The sequence below is a fragment of the Danio rerio genome, chromosome 3 (assembly GCF_052040795.2).
Source record: "Danio rerio strain M-AB ecotype USA chromosome 3, GRCz13ab, whole genome shotgun sequence".
In the NCBI taxonomy this organism is placed as follows: Eukaryota; Metazoa; Chordata; class Actinopteri; order Cypriniformes; family Danionidae; genus Danio; species Danio rerio.
The window spans coordinates 66,790,533-66,812,860 of NC_141023.1; the positions used below are offsets into that span (position 1 = coordinate 66,790,533).

The 22,328-nt window shown below is 38.1% G+C and overlaps 1 protein-coding gene and 1 long non-coding RNA gene across 8 annotated transcripts in view; one reads left to right on the forward strand and one right to left on the reverse strand.

Moving 5' to 3' along the window:
• Positions 1 to 21,657, forward strand: part of lmtk2 (lemur tail kinase 2) — a 79,900-nt gene extending 58,243 nt beyond the window's left edge. For 2 of the 7 annotated variants that reach the window (XR_015479932.1, XR_015479934.1), the window contains exons 8-15: positions 6,900 to 6,984; positions 7,075 to 7,196; positions 10,676 to 10,825; positions 12,029 to 14,813; positions 15,279 to 15,411; positions 17,344 to 17,598; positions 17,690 to 18,535; positions 18,668 to 21,657. Coding sequence is in view for 2 of the 7 variants with exons in the window: in NM_001326472.2 (NP_001313401.2) it covers positions 6,900 to 6,984; positions 7,075 to 7,196; positions 10,676 to 10,825; positions 12,029 to 14,813; positions 15,279 to 15,411; positions 17,344 to 17,598; positions 17,690 to 17,718 (3,559 nt within the window). In the remaining 5 variants the exon portion in view is untranslated. 7 annotated transcript variants of the gene reach the window in all.
• On the reverse strand, positions 2,141 to 9,021 carry LOC147846144 (uncharacterized). Its single transcript, XR_015481518.1, has 3 exons — positions 6,868 to 9,021; positions 5,863 to 6,821; positions 2,141 to 5,362 (listed from the first exon to the last, which is right to left on the reverse strand). It is a non-coding gene; the product is annotated as an uncharacterized LOC147846144 (long non-coding RNA).
• Positions 21,658 to 22,328: the final 671 nt, after the last annotated feature.

A 22,328-nucleotide genomic window follows, 5' to 3' on the forward strand; every position in this document is an offset into this window, starting at 1 on the left:
TGATCAACCATATATATATATATATATATATATATATATATATATATATATATATATATATATATATATATATATATATATATTGCACAACCCTTTCTGATTGCTTAAACTCAATGCAAACATGACGTAAAGCTTCATGTTCAGCCTATAATTCCACCAATGGTGTGTGTGTGTGTGTGTGTGTGTGTTTGCCCAGCCGTTCCTCCTCTCCATCGCCTGCCCTCTTTTATTTTTTCCCAAAAAAGGCGACGGTCGCTGTGAAAGGCAGCGTCTGCAGTTTGATTCTTCCCCTTGCAGTCTTCAGTTATCTATGGTGTCTTGCCATGCCGAGCGCGTCTGCACCCTCCCAATATGCAGAGCGGTGTCCCATTGCATTATTATGGGCTGTTGGCTGTGGATTTATGATGATTCTGCGGTTTGAGCGTAAGAGGATCTCCAGGGCGGACCCTCCAAAACCAGCTCTGAAACCAGGCGCTGGAGATTCCGGCCCGTTGTTGTGGCCGTCATCAAAATACTTGCCGCCCCCTTTATTATAACTAATACAATTATAAATGAGTATATATACAGTCTAGCCTGAAATTATTCACACCTCTAGTAAAGAAGTGTTTTGACTTAAAGAAATATTTATTGATCTTGTTCATCGTATGATTGTCCGGTAAAAGACTAAATGTGTGGCTGTCATGGAAATACTTGCATGCGTTTGGGTTCGGAGTTGATTTATTGAAACCCGCTGCTCGACACTCCCAAACAGTTGTTTGAAATGGCACGAGGCCCAATGCATCTTGGGGAATGGAGCTATTTCAGGAACTTTGCATGTCTTCATGCTATTTTACATGTGTGTGTATATATATGCCAGGGGTTTGAGTAATTTCAGGCTTGACTGTACATATTTTTTATAGCAGAGTATTCACACAATGTCATTTTCTTGGTGGTCTATAATGCAGTGCAGGACTCTTGATGACACACTGATGAATTTGGTTATTATTTATTTGAGTATTTAATGGATGCGTTTTACCTTAAAATCAAATTTAGTTGTTCAATATTTATTAAATAGATTTATTTATCTTAATAAATGTTTAATTTAATTATTTAATATTTATTTATTACATTTAGATTTACCCTAAGAACTGTGGATTTAAGTATTTAATATTTATTTAACTATTACATTTATTTAAAACCTTTTTAAAATGTTAATTTAATAGTTTAATATTGATTAAAACTTTTTTACCCTATTTTTTATTTTAATATTTATTTAATTGTTACATTTATTTTTAAAAGCTTATTTTGTTATTTAATATTTAATTCTTTGATGGATTTTTTAACCTTAAAAGTTCAAATTTAACGTCTAAATTTAATTAAATTTATTAATTTTTAAACTTAAAAAATTTGAATTTAATTATTTAATATTTATTTGAGTATTTAATAGATTTGTTTTACCTTAAATTCAAATTTAGTTTTTTAATATTTATTAAATAGATTTTTTTCTCTTAATAAATATAATCTAAATAAATGTAAATTTAATTATTTAATATTTATTTATTTATTACATTTATAAATAACCTTAAGAAATGTGGATTTAAGTATTTAATATTTATTTAATTATTACATTTATTTGTACTAATTAACAAAATAACAAAATGTTAATTAAATTGTTTAATATTGATTTAAACTTTTTTCCCTAATTTTTAAAATTTATTTAATTATTTTAACATGTATTTAATTGTTACATTTATTTTTAAAAGCTAAGTTTGTTATTTAATATTTAATTATTTGATGAATTTTTAACCTTAAATCAAATTTAATGTCTACATTTGATTTAATTTATTTTTAAACGTAAAAAAATATATAATTTAATTATTTAATATTTATTTGAGTGTTTAACTTATTTTTAACCTTAAAAATTCTTGATTATAACTGTGATGAAGTGAAGTGATCAGTCTTTACTACATTTTTACCTTTAATCAGTGTTTGTTTGACGCTTTTAGTTTAGAATAGACAATAAATATGTGTGTTGTTCTTCATAGACAACTTTCACATCAAAACACGTCTAGATATCATCGGGAGCAACGATTAGGATTTGGCTTTGCTTGTGCATATTTTTTTCACTCTTTAAGTGCATCCCTAATTGCATACGTGTACTGTTGTATGCCATTTTGTAGTATGCATAGTGCAGGTACTGCATTCACAAGGACGTGTCTAAGAAATAATAAATGCACTTTATTATATATCACCCAGGTGATGAACTGAAATGTAGACATTTCGGCAACTGTGCATGTCTGAATGCTTCTTTTAATAATTTGTATATATTGCTCATGTGCTACAAGGCTGCACAACTCTTGTTACAGTCACTGTTCACATTTCGAGCATCATAGGAGCACCAGTAAAATCCATTTATGTTTTTTTGATGAATTTGTTACCCCAAAGGGTCAACACTTTAGCACAATGACCCAAATCCTGCTGGTGACTCAGGCAAACGCACAGACACACACCAAACACCAGGTGGTGCCATAATGATGACTTGAATTCTTCACTAAAAAGTCAGAAACTGTGTTTCTCCTCAAGTCTCTCACTCAGTTCTAGTGATGTATTGTGTTGTCTATATATATATATAATCATGTCTAAACATTTTTATTTTGTGCACCACATTTACTTATTTTAAAATTAGAGGAGAAATATTATCAGTGGTTTAAGGAACATAATAAGTATTGCATTTTGCATAAAATACCACCGAAATCCAGAGAAAGTAGCGTTATTTTCTTTATTTTAAGTCAAATGTAACAGCTCCCATCATGTTTTGCTAGTGTGCTCCAGTGTCGCTGATCTGGTAGGAGCAGCACTGAAAATCATACTCAAGAAAAAGTAGCATTACTTGCCTAAAAATGTAGTAAAAGTAGAGTAAAAGTATCTGTTGTAAATATTAAACAAAGTAAAAAGTAGCCCATTCAAAAGTACTCAAGTGTAGTAAGTATTACTCTGTATAAAGCTGATGCATTTACATGTAATTTGTCGATGTGTGTAAACGTAACATTCTGTAGTGCATCTAGTTATTGCCCAGCAGGCACACAACGCCTTAAGACGTTAATATTTGGTTAGATTTAGTTTGTGATGTCAGGTGACCAAAATTCAGCCAAAAATTTAGCCAGCGCCTAAGAACAACGGTATTTTGATGTCCAATAACGACGTCAAAAGTGACTAAAATCCAACATCAAGCCATCATGTTTAACTAACGTCATGCTTGTGTCAAAAACATTTATTCATCAGTTATGGCGACCAAAATCAAACGTCTGATAGACGTCATAGTGGGAACGCCCACACAACGTGAAGCTGTAACATCATTAGACGTTTGGTTGATTTTAGGTTGGACGTTGAACTTTGATGTCGGCCTGATGTTGGGTTCTGATGTCCAAATGATTTTAATTTACAAACCAAATGCAGCGTCCCCATGAAGTTCGGGTATAACGCCAATCTGACGTCATGTTGACGTCTTGATCCCTGCTGAGTGTTTAAGGCCATTTCGGTCATCATACAGTAAACATCTATCATCTTGTCATCAGTGACAGTCTCTGGGTCAATACGTGTAAAGATTTTGGATGTTTTCTTGGACACTTTTAATGCTTCCAAACAGTTTGCTGCAATTATAAATCACCCATGTCTTGAAGTCGTTCATCATGATGTGATTTACCTTCTCTGTGTGATCTGATTGGGCAGGACTGATTTTTCTAATCCCCTTAAATGAGAAATAATGCAGTAGTGACTGCAGGTTGAAGGAAATAGTGGAGTATAAGTACAGATACAGCCCTAATAATGTACTCAAGGGAGAGTTAAAGTAAACATTTATAAAATAACTACATTTGAGTGTTCGTAATGTGTTACTTTACACCACTGATGCTTGTATACTGTAGTTTTGTAAGGATATTGTAATTTATTTTAAATTTAGTTAAAGTCTCATTAATGTTGTTGTCATAAATTGTTTTGAAATGCATGCATGTGTGTGTATATAGGACATATGCCAATATTCAATATATAATAACATATTTACATGCACGATATTAATATTGTGGGCACTTCAATAAAACATCAATATTATTAATGATTTATTATTTACATTTTTGGAGTGGCTATTAGAATATTCATATTGTTATATCAGTTATTTTCAACATTTTCACATGTTAATCTGTTATTTTTACCACATTGAATGTTCTGTCAACTCTGTAGAGTAAAAGCCCATTTGTTAACAACAAAACAACATTTAAATAACTAAATTACATCTACAAAAGCATTTATTAACCTTTGCTGATGTAAATTTAATGGTTAATGCCAAAGAATGCATTTAATTTAAAAGTCGTAATTGTTTTATTAAATTGAGTTAATGACTGATAAAACTCAGTTTTTTATTGTTAACTTCAACATGTAAATATGGTTTGTTATAGTTAATGCCTAATAATGCATTATGATTGACTTATTAAATGGAGTTAATAACTAATAAAGCTCAGTTGTACTCTTTTATTAACTTCAACATTAACTTCAACAACCCCAGTCTGCGAATATGTATTTTCCATGTATGGCCAAAAGCAGAGCTGGACTTCTCTGTGACCCGCACGCTGTACTGTATTTGTCCCTTTTGCCAAGGCCAGAGTGTAGTGTCTAAAATATCCGTCCATTTATCTTGCAGAGGTTTCAGTGTGCATGACAGTAGGCCTGCGCTGTGTGTGAGCACACCGCTAGCTCAGCATTTTTCAAGGAGAGGGTGTAAAACGGACACTACTCTGATGCTAAAATCAGAGCTGGCGTATTTAAGACTCTGTTTGAGGCACCATATATTCCTCGTCCCACTTACTGCCTGAGTTGGCATCAATCAGCAACCTATCAATCTCCGTTGTGAAGGAAATGGAGGAGTAACTGACACTGCAATTCATCAGCTGGCCACTGGGGGGCTGGCTACGAAGGAAAGCAAATCCTCATAGACTGCCATGTTAAAACGTCCAACTTTACAGCAGAATAAAAGGTGTTTACTTACCGGTACAAATAATATTTTGGTGTCTATGGATGATATTACCCTATATGACACCTGTGAGGGGGGGTGAATATTTATAACTTATCAGTTGCATTTATATTAAGACTTAATATTTTGCATAATTAAGAGCATGGCCGCTTGAGTGACAGGTCACCTCAGCTGATTTTCACATGTTGAACTCGGCATATATACACATATATTGTATTTATGCTTTATTTTTAAGTGACTTCGCATTTTTCAAGGAGAGGGTGTAAAACGTACACTACTTAGATGCAAAAACCAGAGCTGGCGTATTTCAGACTCTGTTTGAGGCACTATATTCCCCGTCTTACAGCCTCAGTTGGCAACCTATCGCTCTTCCTCTTGAGGCAAATGCAGAAGCAACTGAAACTGCAATTCATCAGCTGGCCACTGGGGGGCTGGCTACAAAAGAGAGCAAATCCTCATTGACTGCCATGTTAAAACGTCCAACTTTACAGCAGAATAAAAGGTGTTTACTGGATGGTATAAATCAGGTTTTGGTGTCTTTAGATAATACTACTCTTCATGACACCTGTGAGTAGGGATTTTGCTTATACTTCGCCCGTTTAATTTATATTAAGCCTTAATATTCTGCATATTTAACAGTGTGGGCCACTTAAGTGACAGGTCACCCCAGATGATTGCAAATGCTGAATTTGACATAAATAAATGTTGTATTCATGCTTTATTTTTATGTGCCCCAGCATTTTTCAAGGAGAGGGTGTAAAACAGACACTACCCAGATGCTAAAATCAGAGCTGGCCTATTTAAGACTCTGTTTGAGGCACCATATATTCTTCATCCCTCTCAGAGCTTCAGTTGGCAACCTATCGCTCTTCCTCGTGAGACAAATGCAGAAGCAACTGAAACTGCAATTCATTAGCTGGCCACTGGGGGGCTGGCTACAAAAGAGAGCAAATCCTCATTGACTGCCATGTTAAAACGTCCAACTTTACAGCAGAATAAAAGGTGTTTACTGGATGGTATAAATCAGGTTTTGGTGTCTTTAGATAATACTACTCTTCATGACACCTGTGAGTAGGGATTTTGCTTATACTTCGCCCGTTTAATTTATATTAAGCCTTAATATTCTGCATATTTAACAGTGTGGGCCACTTAAGTGACAGGTCACCCCAGATGATTGCAAATGCTGAATTTGACATAAATAAATGTTGTATTCATGCTTTATTTTTATGTGCCCCAGCATTTTTCAAGGAGAGGGTGTAAAACAGACACTACCCAGATGCTAAAATCAGAGCTGGCCTATTTAAGACTCTGTTTGAGGCACCATATATTCTTCATCCCTCTCAGAGCTTCAGTTGGCAACCTATCGCTCTTCCTCGTGAGACAAATGCAGAAGCAACTGAAACTGCAATTCATTAGCTGGCCACTGGGGGGCTGGCTACAAAAGAGAGCAAATCCTCATTGACTGCCATGTTAAAACGTCCAACTTTACAGCAGAATGAAAGGTGTTTACTGACTGGTACAAATAAGGTTTTGGTGTCTATAGATAACATTACCCTTCATGATAACTGTCAGTAGGGATTTTGTTTACAACTCATCTGTTTAATTTATGTTAAGCCTTAATGTTCTGCATAATTAACGGCGTGGCTACTTGAGTGACAGGACTTTGCTGCTTGCCATCAGGTCATCTCAGCTGAATCCACATGCTCGACATATTTATTGTATTTCTGCCCTAGTTTGATGTGGCCTATACACAGTGCCTCTCGTTACAATTAGGAAATACTTTGACAGCAAACAGGAAATGTTCACTGCAGGATGTCAGCTGTGTTTTTGCTCTGCCATTTTGATCTGTTTTTGTAAAGGCCCACCGGTTATATCTTCTTTCTTTTTTTTTTCACAGTGATTTGGCTTTGAGGAACTGCTTTCTCACAACAGACCTGACTGTAAAAGTTGGAGACTATGGCATCGGCCCTACAAATTTCAAGGTAACCTAACCACCCACCCCTCCCCCCATTATTTACATCTTTAATTGCATCATTAGTACAAATAAAGCATCATCTTGCTCATTATTCCAGGAGGATTACATCACCACTGAGGATGACCAGTGTGTGGCGCTGCGCTGGCTTTCCCCAGAGTTAATTGGTGAACTGCATGGGGGTCTGATCACTTCAGAACAAACCAAACCCAGCAATGTTTGGTAGGTAAACTCTACTGTTGTCTTGTATTTACCTTATTAAACCCTCCAGAATTTCTCCATTCCATGATTACTCAATGCAATGCAAAATCGAGCTATTTTGTAGAGCTTGCAAATCTTTTAAATTGCATATTCAGGGTGTCGGCGGTGTCTTAAAATGTCTTAAATTCACTAAAATATTGTCTTAAATTATTTTAAACTTGTCTTAATTTTTCTTTGTTTATGTAAAGCTATCACACAAGCTATTACACATCAAATCGCTGACAATACATCTCAATGAAGCTTTTAGCAAAACTACATTCATAAAGTTTTAAACATTTATTTTAAAGTTAGGTTGAAAAACAAATGTCTGATTAAAAAAGTCCTTAGCGTTTAGCCCTATGTATCAAGCTATTTTGTAGAGCTTGTGTAACCCCTGCCGGTCCTACGCCACCCAACCTGCTCCGAGCTGGTATCGAACCGGCGACTTTCCGCTTGGGAGTCGGTTGCTCTACCAAGGAGGCTAAAGACCATGGCCTCTGGCGTCTGTCGCTAGAGCAGCTTTAGAGGTCAGAGGAGTGAGGTTTACCTGCACACCACACACTAGCTGGCCTCCTTTACACTCACCCCCCAAACCTCACTCCCATCCGGGTCACGGCACCAATGTAACCCCGCCGTTCCAACGCCACCCTACCCGCTCCGAGCTGGTATCGAACCGGCGACCTTCCGCATGGGAGTCGGTTGCTCTACCAAGGAGACTAAAGACCATCTTTAATAGCATATTCAGGCTGTCCGTGGGGTCTTAAAAAGACTTAAATTTAAAATAAACTAAGTTTTAGGCCTCAAAAAGTCTTAAAATCTTTGAAATGTTGTCTTGTAGGTCTTAAATCTTTTTAAACAGGTCTTATTTTTCATTTGTTTATGTAAAGCTACCTAATCATTTCAGTACATCCAATCACCAACATTACATCTCAATTAAACTCTACTCATAGCTAACATAGTCTATACATTTAGTTTTAAACAATTTTTAAAAAGTTTTGTTAAAAAAAAAGTCCCATTAAAGAAATCCTTAGCGTTTAGCCCTATGTAAGTCTGAAATTTCATCCATAATGGTCTTAAAAAGCTCTTAAAGTCTTGGTGAAACATGCTGAAACCCTGATTTTATATACAGGGGTCAGTATAAGTTTACCCCCTCTTATTTGACTTCATATTTTCTGTTAGATGCTTTATAAGTAATATATTTGTGCAGATACATTAGATTATTCAGGAATAAACTAAATATTAGTATGCAATTTAAAAGATTTAAAGACATAACTGACCATCTAATCTAACAAAAAAACTGATCACAGTCCAAAATGTAGTACACAGATTTAATTACATTTGTAATAAACAGGAAAAATCTAGAGAAACATAAAAAAAAATCGATTTATATATAATAAAAATGTAATATATAACAAACAAAATTGCTGTAACATCTCATTTGCATGTTGTTTTTTTTTGTTTCTAAAGATGTTTGTTGACCAAACTCTTATTTTAATGCATATAGCTGTTTAATAACTGTTTTCTTTAAATGCACCAAAATAAATTGTCTATGTCAGAGGTGCCCAAACAGGCCAAAGCTGGCCAATGGTAACCTTTGATTTGGCCCAGCATCCCATCCGAGAAGAGAGGATTGATGATGGGAATGGTTTACAGATTGTCATTTCATATCTAATGTAACCTTTTTTGTTTGTTTTATTGGTTAAAGCTAACTGAAGTTAGTTTTTTTAATGAAATGGTGTAAATGAATGAGATTAATTGTAAATGTACATACTGTCATCAACAGACTTTGAGCAAATCAAGGCAAAGCAAAAACAAGCAAAAGCAAAACAATTTAAAAAAATAGCCTCAAAAGTGTGTGTAGGCCGGGGGAGAAGCTAAACAGCAGTGGTTATGTTATGGTGTCTCGCAGCAGTTGGCAGGTCTGATCCCTCTGAAAGCGAGCTATCTGCACTTTCATTTCAGGGTCATAAATTTAAAGGTCTTTGACTCTTATAGCCTCCGTGAAGCACTCAGATGATGGCTTGTATGTCAGAGTTTATTAGGAGCTCTTATTACAGATGTACCCCGTTTATGTTTATATGAGGAATGTGTAAATTGGATTTGTTGTGTCTTTACTGTATCGAATGTCAAAAATAAGAACCAGCTTGTGTTGTATTAAGGTTATTGGCAATGTGCTGTGGATATGGTATATAGGATGTCATATTTTGGTACTAGTCATTTTAAAATTGTTTATTTCCTGCCAACATACGAGCCCAACAGATACGGTTGTGATTGATCATCGCTTGATGCATTCGCAATGATACAGGGACACTAGCTATGTTTACTTTCGAAATCTTTCGAAAATGTGATTTAGATTAATGCACAAAACTGGAATATCGCATAAAACATTTGTGAATAAAGCAGCGCTTCCATCCAATGAGAAACAAAAGGGTCACTGATAAGCTTGCACAAATATTGATCAGAGAAATGTAGTTTAGCGCGTTGGGATTTGCCACTGTGCCGTTTTTTTTCCCTCTCTAATAAATGAGTTGCACCTCAGAAGATGAAATGCAATGAATGTGGTGGCTTTTGGAGGTGTGAGACGCTCTTTGGGGAGCGCAGACAGGTGCTCAAGACAGTTCTGGAGGAAATAATAATAGGACTGACGGCTGAGGGGTTTTAGAAATGATCAAAACCACATTTCGGATGCTTTACAATGTGCAGGTTTGTCCATTTTTTTTAATGTGAATTCAAAATTTAGGCACATCTTGACATTTCCATTAGGTATTTCTGTAATGTGATATTCCAGAATGCACATAAACATAGATAGATGGAAATATACAGCTATTGTAGCATTTGAAAGCTGCGCCTATCAGAGGATCCATCTATGAATATCTGGTATATGAGCAAGATAGACGTGGATTTTAGCATTTGACTTTGGTGAAAAGCTTCAATTTATTATTCAGTTAGTTATGTATAATGTACTTTCTTTAAACACTACATAAATTCAACAGTTCTGTGTAAATCAATTCGGTAAGCACAGTAAATGTATTTTTGTTATGCAGTTTAAGCGGCACATGCTTAAGTTATTAATATACAGTCTAAATTCACAAAAGCAGAGATATTTTGCAGCTTAACTCAATTTTTTAATAAACGAATGATAGATTTGTCCAACAAATTAAAATGCTTAAGAAAAATGAAATCTTTTAATAATTTATATGAATATACATGTTTGAAATATGGTGTCATGCATTGAATTGTTTGACTCAAATTAAAGAATTAAGGATTTGCAGTGATTTCTATTGTCTTTCTCAATAAGTAATTAAATTATTTATTGATTAACTGAGTAAAATTTCTGACAAAGTAATTAGAAAATTAATTTAAACACAATTTTAATCATTTATTTAGTAATTATTTACTTTTTTTGACGTAACTAACCCAACACTGATCATGCTATAACAGCAGGACTTTTCTGTTTTCAGGGCCTTGGGTGTAACGATATGGGAGTTGTTTGAATGTGCAAAGCAGCCGTATCATCACCTGTCGGACAGAGAAGTGCTCCATCATGTGCTCAAAGATCAACAAGTCCGACTTCTCAAGCCACAGGTGGACTTGCCATACTCAGAAAGATGGTGAGTCCTTAACAGATGCTTGTTTTCTTAAGCAAGCTCAGTTTCTAGTGACTCTGTACCGGGTCCAGAGTGACATCTTTAATGTCTTTTGTTTGAATTTGTAAATCTGGGCCAACACTCCTATATATGGTACCATTTGAAACGTTACAATGTCTATTTTCTGCAGTTTGCCATCACTTTGACGTGTTTGTGTTACTGTAAGAAACTCATTTAGACCTAAATCTCCTTCTAGAGCTTACACGTACACTTTCAAAACGAGGTTTTAGAACAAAAACAAAACAGTGCCTAGTATTTAGTTGGTTCAAACATTATAGTCAGGTTATTTATTTATTTACATTTGTTCTATATGTAAATACAAAGGGTTTTCTGTTAAATTACATTAAAATTTTGTGTTTACACCAGTCTATAGAGGTATGGGGAGACTTCAAAATTGGGTAGGCCGAAATTACACAAAGTTGGAATAAAATAACTCTTTAAAGTCCAAAAGTTATAGACTATAGAGTTTGAGTTTATGAAAAAAATCTAAATGTGTCTCTTTTTTCAGGGGCTTTAATATAACCCAGATAACTTTTACAATAACCTTTAGCCCTATCAGCACTGTTTTATGTCATTTAGATGGGTTTCCTTTAAAATTATAGCAAAATTTTTGGAGTTGCACCATTGTATTTGGGAATGGGAAGCTTTTTATTTTGAGTTGGGAAAATTCAGACGGAAATACCCCAAATAGTGATACCAAAATTTTGGAGTTACACCTCTGTTTGTGGGATTAGGCAGCTTTTTGATTTGGGTTTGGAAAATGCAGACAAAAATACCCCAAATAGTGATATCAAAGTTTTGGAGTTACACCTTTGTAAGTGGGAATGGGAAAGTTTTTGATTTGGGTTGTAAAATTCAGACAGAAATCCCTCAAATAGTGGTACCAAAATTTTAGAGTTGCACCATTGTATTTGAGAATGGGAAGCTTTTCAATTTGGGTTGGGAAAATCCAGATGGAAATCCCCCAAATAGTGATACCAAATCTTGTCGTTGCAACTCTGTATGTGGGAATGTGAAGCCTTTTGATTTGGGTTGAAAAATCTAGACTGAAATCCCCCAAATAGTGATACCAAATTTTGGAGTTACACCACTGTATGTGGGAATGGGATTTTTTCGATTTAGGTTGGGTATAAGGCTTAAACGTTATTTTTTTGCTTTGATATACAGGTATGAAGTTCTACAGTTTTGTTGGCTACCTGCGGACAAGAGGGCCACTGCTGAAGAGGTCCATCGCCTGCTCACGTACCTCCGTATGCAGGGTCAGAAAGATGTGGAGGATGACTTTGAGCAGCGCTGGAGCTCTCTCAAACCCAATCCCAGCACTCGACAGGCCACCGTCAGCCACTCCTCCTTCCCCATCCTGGAGCAGTTCGATGATGGCAGAGAACCGGACGAGGTTCTAACAGTCACTGAAACAAGTCGCGGGTTAAGTTTTGAGTATGTCTGGGAAGCGGCCAAGCATGACCACTACGACAGCCACAATCGATCTGCCATGGACACTACTCTGAATTACCACAGTATGTTCTTTCCAGTGCCACGGCAAGACATTCAGGCTCATTTCCCTGACACCACAGTGCAAGCCGCTGATGGTGGTAGAGTCCCGGAGACCTTGCCAGTGTTTGACGCCCATAAAGCATCCTCTGGAAATGACTACTTTATTAAGTTGGAGGAACTCGATGAGAGCGAGATTGGGATGGGCGACAGTCAAGGAGCTGAGGGTACTAATACTTCAGAGCAGAATCAGTACGTAGTCTTACAGGACGTCCGATTGGATGAGTCCAGTACAGACGCTGATTTCTTTCATCAGAGCATTGACTCGAAAGACTCTTTTCTTCAGGACAGCCACATATGGTCCTCAAGTGAACATGACAGCCCTTACCATACTAACATTTTCAGTGAGGGCGATGCTAAGATGGAAGATTCTCATTCATTTGAGGGAGGTTTTATGGAGCTCCCTGAGATGATGAATTTACCAAAGAGGGACTCAGATGAAGCTAATGGTAAAGAGGCAAGTTTTCAGACATCTTTTTTAGGGGTTGGACCTGAAGCCATTCATCTGGAGATCTCAGATCAGGGGAGTTCAGATGTAATGAAGCTTCTTAACACCGAGAAACTGTCTGATAACTTTATGTTTCTTAAAGATAACAGTCTAATGAAGGACAAGTCTGAGGTCTCACCGCCTGATTCAATTAATATCAAGAGGTCCATCATAGAGACCAATGTCTCAGATAGTGTCAACCTTACAGGTGAGTCTTTGAAATCGGCAGGCAGTTCTGCGCAGCTCAAAGATGAATTCTTAGACTTAGTCAGCCCAATTTTAGATGATTTTCTCTCACCTTTGAAAGGACGTGAAGCAATGGTGCCTTTTGATATATTAGTAACAGGTAGCAACCACCTGCCAGACACAAATGGCTCTTTGCGTTCCCCCAAATCCAGGAATTACTCCTCATCCGAGTCTACCTCTGAGAGTGTTGAGGTCATTGTTGACAGTCCCTCAGACAGTCATCAGTCCCTTGAAAGTGCCACAACAGATACACTACAAATGTGCATAGATGCCAAACCCCCTAGCCTTGAAGAATGCTTCGTAGCCTCAAAGGACAATGGGCAGCATATAGGAATCAGCGATGCAGCTGAGCTAAGCTTTACTACTTCGCCTGTTGGAGAGTATACAGAACTTGGCCTCACCGAAGGTCTGACAAGTAGTGACTCAATGAGTGATATAATGGAGACAGCCAAGGATATCCCACCATCAGAAGCCATCGATCAAGATACTTTATTGGACAACCACGCAACTCAGGATATGTCCTCGCTGTTGGTTTTGGACTCCTGTCTTGATCAAATAAGTCAGGACAGCCTTCTCGATGATAGCACCTCATCAACTCTTCCAACCATTGAGAATTCTGCAGAAACGCCAGATTCGTTGGATTCTTTGGATGTGGCGCATGGACAGTCATTGGATATTTCTGTTAATAAGCTTCAGCCCCCATACAAAGCTGCGGACAGCGGGTATGAAACCGAAAACTTGGAGTCACCCGAGTGGAACTCTCAAACAGGTTTGAAGGATGAAGACAATGATGCTGCCGTGGAGCCTTCGGCGCTGGTCCCACCGGAAATTGTTGTGTCTGAAGTGGACAGTGTGCCTGATGTTCAGCTAAACGGTGGTGGAGTCGATCACCAACAGGAACCTGGTGAGTTTCCTTTAGGAGGAAACTACAGAGACTCCGCTTACTTCTCAGACAATGAGGAGCTGGACAAGAAAAGCGATGACGTCAGTGGAAACGGCTCTTCAATTTGGCTTCAGAATAATCAAGAAACTAATGAAAGTAGGGTAGCTCACGCTCTTGAGGAGCATTCACGGTCCGAGACTTCCTCTCAATCTGCAGGTCCTACTGTAGAATCAACTATAACGGCCACAAAGACTCTTGTTCCAGAGTTGGTTCTCACTACCGAGGAAGATTGGAGCAAGGAAAAACCATTGACTGTTGATGACTCTAACCAGAATCATCCCTGCGATGTCCCAGAAACGCCCACTACCTCATTACCACCTCCAACAGAAGTCATGCTTCATGCAAAACTAACCAGAACGTACGCTGGAGAAGGAACAAAGAAGAAGGAGCCAGATATGGAAGGGAGGTATTTGGGAAAGCTGGATGGATCCTATGGCACGGAGGACGGGATGGATGCCGATGAAGAAGATGAGAACAGTGACGATTCGGATGAGGATATGCGTGCCTACCGATTACACAGCTCCAGCTCTGAGTGCAGTGAGGATGAGGTTGTGCACCCGGTACCTATTATTATCTCAGACAACAGCAGTTCCCTCAACCTTAAAAGCCTGCTGAAACCCAAAACCCTTCAGACTGCTAAAGCCACATCAGAAGAGGGCAGAGATGGGGATAGTAGACGTGGAGTGTCATTCTTTGATGATGTCACCGTCTACCTGTTTGACCAGGTCTGGTGTTCTGCTTGGTTTTCTGCTGATTTTCTTTAACCCTTGTGTGTTGTTGGGGATGTTTTCATCCACTCTGGGGTGATTTTAAGGCTTAATTTGGCCATAACTTTCTCTGCGCTTCAGCAAATTGAATGACTTTGGTGGTAAATCTTATTTTGACACATATTTTGGGAACATGCTTTGGATTTTTTTTAAAAATTCAACAATACACTGTGGGTAAATTTACTACCCTTACGTTATGCTGGTGGCCCCATTGACTTCCATTTATAAAGAGATTTTTTGATTGCAAACCCATGACAGCATATAATCATGCATACTTGGTTGTTGCTGGTTTTCCCTGTTTGAAGAAAACAATTTCTCATATTTTAGTGGTGATATTTGAGCAAAAGACAAGGGTTAAAGGTAATCTGATTTTTCAAATAGAGGCATTTTCTACATCTGATTCCCTGTTTTTTAACCAAATAGGAAACTCCAACAAAGGAACTCGGTGAGCACACTCTTGACCCCAGTAGTCAATTGTCAGATTTCAGCAGTCCAGTGGCCTCCTCCAGCTACCTTAATAGATTTACCAACTCGGAGAGCTCCACCGATGAAGAAGGTAATGACTTTTTCTTTATCTTATAGAAGTGATATAGAGTCGTTTTGCTTACTTTTGGTCTAGATGTAACGTTAATTAAACCTAACAGGTTACTGTAAGCTTTAGGGTTGGGTTAGGTGTAACATTAATAGAACACAATAGATTCGTCTCAATCAGTAGATTGGTTGAATCAATCAGAGCCCCAAAAGGTTTTACTACCCAAACGAAACTCAAGATCTGCCAATTTGGAGCTGGCTCTGACCTCCCTTTCTACCTATCTCCAGTTTGGCACCCCTCACATGTAGGTTTTGGTTTGGGGCAGGTGTAGATATTAATAAAACACAATCAGTTACTGTAAAAATTAGATTTGGGGTAGGTATAAATATTATTGAACTTTATTGGTCTGGTAGCAACTCTTTCACAAACCGCTGCTGGACTGTGACCAAAAAGTTGGCCATCCCAGTGTTTACTTTAAGCTTTAGGGTTTGGGTAGGTTTAACATTAATAAAACACAATAGTTTGGACTCTGTGTCATGTACAAGACATTAAAATAATCAATCAAAAGCTCCAGAAGTTTTTACTTCCCACATGAGGCTCAAATCCTGCCAATTTGGAGCTGCCTCCGACCTCCATCTATACCTAACTTCTCTAGGTGTATATTAATAAAACACAATGGGTTACTGTAAGCTTTAGGGTTTGGCTAGATGTAACATTAATAAAACCCAACAGGTTACTGTAAGCTTTAGGGTTGGGTTAGGTGTAACATTAATAGAACACAATAGATTCGTCTCAATCAATAGATTGGTTGAATCAATCAGAGCCCCAAAAGGTTTTACTACCCAAACGAAGCTCAAGATCTGCCAATTTGGAGCTGCATCTGGCCTCTGTTTATACCCAACTCCTCCAACTTGACACCCCTGACTTGTAGGTTTAGATTTGGGGTAGGTGTAGATATTAATAAAACACTATAGATTACTGTGTCGCCACAGCCATATCACCCTGCAGCCCAAGACTGGTTACTCACTGAAGCTAAGCAGGGCTGAGCCTGGTCAGTGCCTGGATGGGAGACCACATTGGAAAACTAGGTTGCTGTTGGAAGTGGTGTTAGTGAGGACAGCAGGGGACGCTCAACCTGTGGTCTGTGTGAGTCCTAATGCCCCAGTAAAAGTGAAGGGGATACTACACTGTTTCAGATGAGACGTTAAGCCGAGGTCCTGACTCTCTGGGGTCATTCTCGTAAAGAGTAGGGGTGTAAACCATGGTCTCCTGTCCCTTAATCGGCCCTTATGATCATGGCCTCCCAATCATCCCTATCCACTGAATTGGTTCTATCACTGTCTTTTCACTCCTCCAATAGCTTGTGTGGTGAGCGCACTGGCGCCGTTGTTCTGTGGCTGCCGTCGCATCATCCAGGTGGATGCTGCACACTGGTGGTGGTGGTGTTGAGAGACCCCCCCTCATGATTGTGAAGCGCTTTGGGTGTATGGCCATACACAATAAATGCGCTATATAAATACACACATTACATTGCTGTAAGCTAAAGGTTTTACTACCCAAATATAGCTCAAGTCCGGCCAATTTGGAGCTGCCTTCAACCTCTGTTTATACCGAACTCCTCTAGTTTGGCACAAATGACTTAAGGTTTAGGTTTGAGGTAGGTGTAGATATTGATAAAACACAATAGATTACTGTAATGTTTAGGTTTGGGTGGGTGTAACAGTAATTAAACACAATCTGTTGGACTCTGAGTCATGTACCAGCCATTAAATAAATCAATCAAATGCCCCAGGAGGTTTTACTACCCAGTTGGAACTCAAATCCCACTTATTTGGTAGCTGACCTACCAATTTCAGGCTGAATCCAACCTCCGACTCCTCCAGTTTGGCACTCCTGACTTGAGGTCAATCAGGAATCAGTGACTCTTCAGGTTTTAAGCTTGTTTTTCTTCTCCAGGTGGTGCATTTGAGTGGGATGATGACTTCCCGTCTCCAGAGCCGAATTTCCTGTCAAAAGCCGCCAGTGATCATTCCTCCAGCAGGTCCAGCGGGACTTCGGCCGCTTCCAAGTATTTCTCTCCACCTCCTGCAAACCGCAGCCTGGATCAGAGCTGGACCAGCCCCTCCAGCTACTCTCGCTTCTCCATCTCTCCCGCCAGCATCGCCAGCTTCTCCCTCACACACCTCACAGATTCAGACATGGAGCAAGGGGGTAAGATGAGCCAGACGAATCAACAGAAACTGAATCGCAATGCATTGACAAATCAATTGAATCTAAACCGTTTCCGTTTGATCTTTCTCAGGAAGCGGCGAAGACGGAGAGAAGGATTAACCAGAGATGTTGGCTTCGATTGCTTCTCAGGCAGCATTTTGGTATTTATTGGAGGATATGAAGGCGTCTGCTTCTGGCTAGCCAATCAGATGCAGCTTAATGATCTGCTTTTCCATTAACTATGATTTGCGATGTTTTTCGTCAGTGCAATTCAGAGGAAACCTTTGCTTTCCGTACGCTTTTGAGACTTTCACGCGCTTCCCAAGTGTCCTGCCTCACCTGTTTTCCTTCTTAGTGTCCACATTTTTACTTAAGGACGAGTTTATTTCAACACTAAACGAGCCAACAGACTCAAACGTTGAGTTGTGCAATCGAAAAAATCGTACAATATTTGCCTTTTACTTTGAACACACTGGATTTTTTGGGGGTTTATTTTTTAAATGTGAAATCTTAAGTGTGACGAGCTTATTTATATGACGGATTAGATGTCCAGTATGAGTCTCCACAGATATTTTTGTACAGTGTTTGGACGATTCATTCATTCATGACAATGAACCACTTCACACGACTCGCATAGTTCTAGTGAGTTTGTATAAAATGAAAGGGGATCTGGGCAGCTGAAGGGGGTTTTTCGGACATAAGATGCTAATAAGTCTTAATGTAATGAGCAGTTTTTGTCAGTGCAGTCTAATTATGAGGAACACTTTGGGTTTTTTTCCCAGCACGAGGGACGCCTTGTATCTTCATGCAGCTTTGTGCATGCTTTAATCATCAGCGCACTGCAAAAAATGCCTGCTTCTGTCTTGTTTCTGCTCCAAATATCTAATAATAAAGTAAATTAAGAAGCATTTTTTAGAATAGCAATAAATATAGTCTTGTTTTAATGAAATAATGAGTCAAAATTAAGTGAGTTTTTTCTTAAAACAAGCTAAATAATCTGCCAGTGGTGTAAGAGAAATAATCGTTGGCATATGTTCATTTAGCTTACCCTGTTTGTTAGATTATTTAGCTTGTTTTAAGAAAAAATTATCTTTATTGTGGCATTTTATTGCTCAAAAAAGGCTTTTTTTTGCTTGTCTAGAAAATGCTTCTTGATTTAAGAGTTGCTTCGACTATATCAAGACAGTAATTAAAGCGTTTTTGCAGTGTGCAAAGGGGTTTCTCACCCATCTAGAACATATCCAGGTCACATTTCAGCCCACGAATCAGGAGAACTGTACAATTAGGATTTATTTTCATTGCGTTTTTCTTTCATCATGACACTTAAGCACATTGTTTGGAGTGTGGAGAGGAAAAAATAAGTGATATTTAAAGTGTAAAGTATTTGTGTTATGATTGTCGTTTTCGTTTAGCTGGAATTAAAGAAATGGATGATTTAAAATGCAAATTATGCTGAATATATGCTTATTGGTCTCTAGAATTTGGATTGAAATGTGACCCAAACAAGGCCTAAAGACTATATTTTCTGCTCGTCTAATAAAAGCTTCTTGATTTAAAGATTTTATGATATTTGGGCTGAAACGAGCTTAAGAAACAGAAGCATTTGTTGCAGTGTGCGTCTAGAACATATCCAGGTCACATCTCAGCCCAAAATCAGCAGAAACAGACAATATAAATCTATTTTTATGATGATAATGAAGCACATCGTTCTTCACAAATGGCTGTAAAGTGTGGAGACAAAAACTATTTGTGTTATAAATGTCATATTTACCAGAACGAAGGAAATGAATGGCTTAAAATGCATATTTTGCTAAATATATCATTATTTGTCTCTAGATTTTGGATTGAAATGTGACCTGAATGAACTACAGACTACAAAAACAAGACTAGATTTCGTGCTCGTCTAAAAAACAAAAAAGCTTCATGATTTTAAGAGATTTGGGCTGAAAACGAGACAGAAACTCAAAGCAATGAAAGCATTTGTTGCAGTGTGCATCTAGAACATTTCCAGGTCACATTTCAGTCCCAAATCAGCAGAAACGTGCAATATTATAATACTGAAGCGCATTGTTCTTCACAAATGACTGTGAAGACAAAAATAATAGCAAAGTGTTTGCTTTATAATTGTCATATTCACCAGAATAAAATAAAATAATGATTTAAAATGCAAAATTGGCTAAATAAATGATTATTTGTGTCTAGATTTGGGATTGAAATGTGACCCAGACAAGAACTACAGACTATATTTTGTGCTCTTCTAATAAATGCTTCCTGATTTAAAGATTTTAAGATGTTTGAGATAGAAACAAGCCAGAAACTCTTAATAATTGAAGCATTTTATGCATCTAGAACATAGCCGGGGTCACATTTCAGCCCCAAAACAGCAGAAATGTGCAATTAAGATTTATTTTTACTATGACATGATAAAAAATGATTTGAACCTGGATATTTATCGTTATTGTATCTGGTTTTTGGATTGAAATGTGACCCTGATGCTCTTTAAGAGACTCTCCCCAACGTGTTGCGGTAAACAGGGTGTGAAATACAGGGGGTTTGACCCCTCTAATTAATGCTTGATCCCCCTGAAGGACATCGAAACAAGAGGGATGAGGAGGTCAGCCCTTTAATACGGAGAAATAGTTTGCTCCGATCTGTATTCTAAATAATAACACTAATAATTAAACTAATAAAGCATATAAATACACATTTGACAGTCTGAAACTGCAGATGTAGACCACCGATAGACATCGGAAGTGTTCAAAAGACAAAATAGGAGTTTGTTTCTACACACAGCCTTAAAGTAAAGCCAAAAAGATGCATAGTGTGTATAATTTGACCTACAGCGACTTCAAAATGAGCTAATCAGAGGACGCTGCTGGGTAGGATACACTAAATGTCCCTCACAACACTGTAATCTATATGCTTAAATGGATGTTAGATGTAATTTAATTCACTGAAGCATGTATTGCACAAACTAACTTGACCACCCTGCATAATTGGCACCATGGCGGTAGATCAGAATGAATGCAGACTTCTTAAAGCGAGCATTTTCCTCAAGATCCAGTGTTTATGTTGAGGTATTTCATTGTAAAAGCAATGAGAATAACCTATTAATACATGTTAAATCACTGCAGATACACACAATATCTCAATTTAGCAGAGAAATCCAGGCGACACAAGATTCAGCATCTGAACTTCATATTAAATATGAAACCCCGAATGACTAGCAACTAGCAGATCTTCCAGAGGCGATGGCTGCTTGTAGCATCGATAGGAAAAACACGACCTCCTGGACTTTCGGACTCCCTCGTGTTCACTTCAAGGAGCAGCTTGTGAGCACGTGAGGGACGGGAAACTCTTCTTAATATTATTATTTTGCGCATGTGTTATTCCTCCGTGAATCATTTCTATATTTGCCAATCTTGCTGCTTTTGTTTTGGTTGGGGGTTGACAGTGACGGAGATAAACTAATGTATATAGTCGAAATCAAGCTGAAGCTACACAATCAGAACCAAAACACACACGAAGAGCGTTGATTTTGTCAGTGATTGGGAGATTGTTATTGCTGGAAAATACTGATTATAAAAGCAGGCGAGAAGCAGCTTCTCTTCCCTTCGTAATGAATGAAATCTCTCTCCGTGTGTGACCAGCACTCGATCTCAGTTCCACTGGAAATTTTATCCCTTCGGTTTTATTCTACAGTATACTTTGCTTAATCTTGCACATCTTTAAGTGTAACTTAAATGTTCTCCTGTATATAAATGTTCAACTCTTTGTCTGTACATTGGGAATGATGTGAGGTGCGTGCTGTAGGACTGATTTTTGTAATTTAAAGCTAAAGACGCGTCACGCGTGAGAAGTGATCAAAAAAAAAGACTAATTACTGATGAGGTGAGCGGGGAAATGCAGGTCATCGTGTCCTTATAACTTGTAAATTTTAAAAATGGTGATATTTTTACTTCATATTGATGATGATGATCATGCCTAGTGTCACTGAAGGAATGGTTTATAATTAATTGCTCTGTTTATTATGGAATTAAATGACAATGAAATTCTGTATGTCTTGTATTCTTATTTTTAGAGGTTGATTACTTAAATGAAGTTGTTTTTCTTTATTTTGGGCACCTTTGGCAGCGATTACAGCCTCAAGTCTTCTTGAGTATGATGCCACAAGCTTGGCACACCTGAGTTTCTGCCCGTTCCTCTTTGCAGGACCTCTCTAGCTCCATCAGGTTGGATGGGAAGCAACGGTGCAGCCATTTTCAGATCTCTCCAGAGATGTTCAATAGGATTTAGGTCTGGGCTCTGGCTGGGCCACTCTAGGATGTTCACCGAGTTCTTGTAAAGCCACTCCATTGATATGTTGGCGGTGTGCTTTGGGTCATTGTCCTGCTGGAAGATGAAGCGTCGCCCCAGTCTGAGGTGGAGAGCACTCTTGTGCAGGTCTTCATTCAGGATGTCTCTGTACATCGCTGCATTCATCTTTCCCTCTACCCTGACTAGTCTTCCAGTGCCTGCTGCTGAAACACATCCCCACAGCATGATGCCAACACCACCATGCTTCACTGTAGGGATGCTGTTAGCCTGCTGATGAGCGCCGCCTGCTGTTCTCCAAACGTAACGCCTGGCGTTCACTCCAAACAGTTCAGTTTGAGTCTCATCAGAGGAGAGAGTTTAGTTTCTGATGCTCTGAGAGTCCTTCAGATGGCAAACTCCAGGCAGGGAGTGTC